At 49.5% G+C, this 4,827-nt stretch overlaps 1 protein-coding gene across 1 annotated transcript; it reads left to right on the forward strand.

The window, feature by feature from the left end:
• The first annotated feature begins 474 nt into the window (after nt 1–474).
• On the forward strand, nt 475–1,522 carry LOC119318140. Its single transcript, XM_037592659.1, has one exon. The coding sequence runs from the start codon at nt 822–824 to the stop codon at nt 1,209–1,211; it is 390 nt and encodes a 129-aa protein (XP_037448556.1). The 5' UTR covers nt 475–821; the 3' UTR covers nt 1,212–1,522.
• Nucleotides 1,523–4,827: the final 3,305 nt, after the last annotated feature.

Below are 4,827 nucleotides of genomic sequence, written 5' to 3' on the forward strand. Positions count from 1 at the left end.
AGTTCCCTCTTCCGCACGCACGCAGCGCGGGCTGGCTGCTTAAATTGACCGAAGCATCTGGACTCCTCTGCGTTTGACTGATTGATCGACATACTCACATCGTCTCCGTTACTAGCACTGTACAAGTACAACCTCTCACGGCCCGTCTTGCCTGCCAGGCTTAAACGAGCTAGTCGTGCTATGCATTATACCGGAGAAAAAAGGGCTTAATTTACGAGAGGACGAGATGCGTGCGTGGGAGTAGTGGTTGGAGATGCCCTTGGTTGATCTCCTAACTCATTAGGGATCGATCGATCCCACTTGCTTAAGCACGTTGGCAGCTAGCTATGCTATCCATGGAGACCATGCAGGCACCCTAATCCCCATCTACATCTGCGTGGGTGTATGGCTATCGATTGATGCAGAGGTCGGGGGTTTAACCTCCATTTCCCAAAAAAAACATGTGCGTGGGTGTGGAGCACGTCACCGTTTCCAAGACCCATCGCCGTCCCACTTTCCCGTAACCTCTCCTTCGTCTTGCCTCCTGTATCTTACTCTCCTACTCGCTTGCTGGTGCTCCTACGTGCTTAAACAATGGAGATGTGATGCGTGCTTACTGCTTAACATTATCATCATCAGCTGATGATAATACTCCTATAAAACAAGTACGAGTGGTACCCCGCTGCCTCAGCGCGAATCACGGGCTTAAGTTGGCTAGCAAACACATCTCCTCTCTTTTGCCATTCGGAAGCAAAGGCGCGGCAGCTCGCCCGCTCTAGTCTTAACCTCCTTCCTTCCCAAGGCAAGCAAGCAAAACCAAAGCAAGCGAGAGGGAGAGAGGGATGGGAGGAGACCTGCAGCGGCGGGGCGGAGCCGTGCGGTTCAGGATGCCGCGGCGCCGGGCGCTGGCGGCGGGGCCGCCGCTGCTGCTGCCCGGGGCGGCGGCGCAGGGGGAGCGCGGGACGAAGAACAGGAGGAAGAAGATGGCGGTGGCGCGGCTGGGCGGCGGCCGCGGGGGCTTCTTCGGGGCCGTCCGGCGGCTGCGGATGCGCTGGGTGGCCGCGGCCTACCGGCGGGCGCTGCGCCGGCTGCGCGCCTTCTACGCCCGGGCGCTCGAGGACCTCCTCGAGGGCGCGGCCGCCATTAGCATGATGCAATCCAACTACGCCGGCGCCGACTGCTCCTTCGGCACCGCCTTCGCGCCCGCCGTCACCGTCGGCAACCGCTACTGATGCCGGCCCCCCGGCCGAGGATCTGATGGAGCGGGAGATCGAGCACGCCGTCCATGGTTACGCTTGTGTTTGCCTCAGCTGCTTGGGATCAAGCGACGTGCCCCCTCCTTGATCTGTACGTGTACGTACGTATAAATTCTGTTGTTTAAATTAGCTAGCATGTTACTACTGCTACTTAATTTCCAAATCAGAGGACAGCAGATGATGATTGATAAACTAAACGAGGAAAGAAAGAATCAAACTTGTTTTCCTTCGAGTGTTGTCCAACTATATTATCTTCTCCAGATCGAATTCGTTGTACGCGTACCGTACACTGCACATACTGTATGAATCAAAGTTCTTATTAATTACTTGATCTTTTCTTCACAAGAAAGAAAGGTTAGTCATTAACTTGGTCTAATTATCGAGCAACCGTTGCTGCATGCCTATGATGCACTATGATGCCAGATATAGCAACGACTACTAGTATTTTCTTTTCTCTCCCGTGGAGACAGCAGTCTGCAATTCTTCAAGAACAAATCCATGGAAAACCAGACTATACTACAACTCTCCTCCTCCTCCTCCTCCTCCTCCTGTTCTTCTTCTTCTTCTTCTTCTTCTTCTTCTTCTTTTGCGACTACAACTTTTTCGCCGCCCAGTTTTTCATAAATTAACCAGGGGACTCTCGTCTTTTTTGACACTGTATAATGGAAGGGGCAAAAAAAAAACTTCGAAGTGGCAGAATGAAAGTCTAATGGAGGAGCTCACGTCACGTCGTGAAGTTTGAACCACTGCTGGCGGCTTGAGACGCGAGAAGAACCGGATTGAATATGGAAGAAGACGACGACGGCACTGCAGCCTAGAATGTACTACTAGTACCACATTATGTTTGCACAAGTTGCTTGTGCTGGCTCGTCACTCGTCAGATGACATGACAGATAACGAAAATGAGAATATGCCCGGCCGGCCTCTCCAGGGCCGGACCACAGATTTAGGAGGCCCTGGGGCAAGACATCAACAAGGGGCCCTTTTTGACTAGAAAGCTTAAAACATTTTCTATTTGAAAAGCAAAGTAAATATCTTGTGCATAGCGTAGACGATGATCTTTGGACTTTTAAATTGAGAGTACAATTTATTTATTGATAAGGTGAACTACACCATGATAGTAATGAAACAATGTAGTTCCACATTAACTCGCTTTCCTTAATTTGAACAAGGGAGACCTTATTTTGTTCTGCAAAACATATAACCTTATCCAAACTGGTTGCTACTTAAAAAAATTCTGCTACCATCGGATAAGAAGTTAGCACATATACGTGTTCTTCACTCCCAAGAAATTTACGCAGATAATAACTCAATTCTTCCAACTTTGTTGTTGTGGATTTGAAAAGCTTACTCAACTTTCTGGAATTATAAGTTTGTGAAAAATGTCTAGAATTACTATCTGGAGGGACCACAATATCATTATGTCTAGAATTACTATCTCAACTAAAAAAACCTAGCCTTATCATTCAGATTGTCGTAATTTGGCGGATCAAAAATATTAACAGTGCATCATTGATGTTCATCGACACTCGGTGGTCTTTTTACCAGACCTTCTAGACGACATGACAGTAAACAGGAACAGTTAGCACAAAATAATTAATACAGGAAAAAACACGGCTAAATATGTATTGATGTGGATGTAGGTTGCCAGATCCGCAGGTTGCCGTAGTCAGCACGAACGAGAAGACCACACCAAGAACTGAATAATTCCCCCCATTCTGCAGTTCTTCTAATCTCCTGACTTCCGCGGACTCTCTCACACTTAGATCCAGTTAATATCCGAAGAGCACCTATGCAGGTAGATGCGGATTCGTCAGAGCAGGAGGGCAGAGCGATTTAATTGAGGAAAGGGATTATGGAAAGGAAGAAAAGAAGAACACCTACCGTCTCCACATCTCCAACATCTAGTTGATGGGGAACGAGAAGAACACTGAGAAAGGAAGGAGAGCCGATTTGGGAACGGATTTTTGCCTTGAATCTTCATTAATGGCCGACGGCGACCTTGGAATCGGTAAGGCATGGGAGCGGCGGCGCTGTTATGGGAGTCAGGACCTTGCGAAGTGGAGGGGTCAAGGAGAAAGATTGACGATGGGTTTTGCCCCACGGCTGAATCGGCCCTCTCCTTTCTCGATATATTTCTTGGGCTTCTTACACGTACGAAGGAATACTCTAGGGCTGGGGCCCCTGCCTTCCGGGGGCCCAGGGCGGGTGCCCCGTCTGCCCGGCCTATGGGCCGGGCCTGGGCCTCTCGCGCGGTCGTCGAGCCGACCAACTGGCAGGGGCGGGCCCACGTTGGCCCAGCAGATAGCACAGGACAGCGGATAAGAAATCCGCTTACCTTATAAAGATAGAGCCCAATAGAGAGGGACACCGGTAAAAAATAGCAAGGGACACCGGTAGTGCTGCACGCAGCCCAACATGCATCTCGGGCAAGCGGCGTAGCAAGGAGCACAGCCAGCGCGTGACGCACGGATAGAGCCCACTCTCACGATGCGAGTCGCCGGCCGCGAAGGAGCAGGTTGGCGATAGAACGGGCAGAGCATGACACGCCACATCTATATCGATCTGATTTGCCTAAGAAAAAAACTATCGATCTGATCTATGTCCGCCTCCGCCTCTTCGCTTGTTTCGTCAGTTCGAGGTCGCCAGCGACGGCGAAGCCAAATCTGCCAAGTCGCCGGAGAACAAAATTGGTACTGCACTAGACCCCCAAATCCCGAATGCTATGTGATCTATTATATACTCCATCCGTTTCAAAATAGATGACCCAACTTTATACTAAAGTTAGTATGAAATTGAGTCATCTATTTTGAAACAGAAGAAGTATATCCAAAAGTTAATTCTTAATTGCTTTTATAACCTTAGGGCACTAGCGTCTAGGGCTACTGGATAGCAGGATAGGGCTAGAGAACTTAGCTGTATTTGGTACTGGATTATCTGCACTACTGTGTGGAGATTGGAGAAAAGATTATAATACTCTTGAGCGTGGGCTGGACACACTGTTAGACATAAGCACACCTTGTGTCCGATTGGGATTAGTAGTCCAAGTAGAATTAGGATTCCTAGCCGTGTCGGTCATGTAACGAGCTAGTCTAGCCTGCTATATATACATGTAGCAGCCCCCTGTAATCTTATAACGAAAAGATCGAAGCAATAAAGGGAAAAAGTCCAGGAGCGACACGCCCCTGCGGCAATCAAAAATACATCGTTCAGTTTTTCCTCTGTCCTACTTTACGATCGCAAGTATACGCCGGATTCCGTCGAGAGGAGTCGCTACGTCCGCCAAACGCTATCGATCACGTATTGCTATAGCCAGCCAACAATCGATTAAGCTGCGTGCTTAGCTGCTTGTTCGGCTAGCTTACACGTACGTGGTGTTCCTGGGTGGATTTGATCTAGCAACGATCAAAAGCCAACAATTGGTATCTAGAGCCTCGACGATCTACGATGATAGACAACGACGCTGAGTCGGTCAAGTCCGGCAACGGCGGTTCCAAGGGAAACAAGTCCGGCAACAAGGTGAAAAAGGGCGGCAAGTCAGCGACTAGTGGTGACGGAAAGGGCGGCGCCAACGTACTAGCGCATCGCAACA

The sequence above is a fragment of the Triticum dicoccoides genome, chromosome 6A (genome assembly GCF_002162155.2).
Source record: "Triticum dicoccoides isolate Atlit2015 ecotype Zavitan chromosome 6A, WEW_v2.0, whole genome shotgun sequence".
Classification (NCBI taxonomy): Eukaryota; Viridiplantae; Streptophyta; class Magnoliopsida; order Poales; family Poaceae; genus Triticum; species Triticum dicoccoides.

Bases quoted from the DNA above. Each gene is read 5' to 3' on its own strand.
- LOC119318140 (XM_037592659.1), top strand. From the start codon at position 822: ATGGGAGGAGACCTGCAGCGGCGGGGCGGAGCCGTGCGGTTCAGGATG.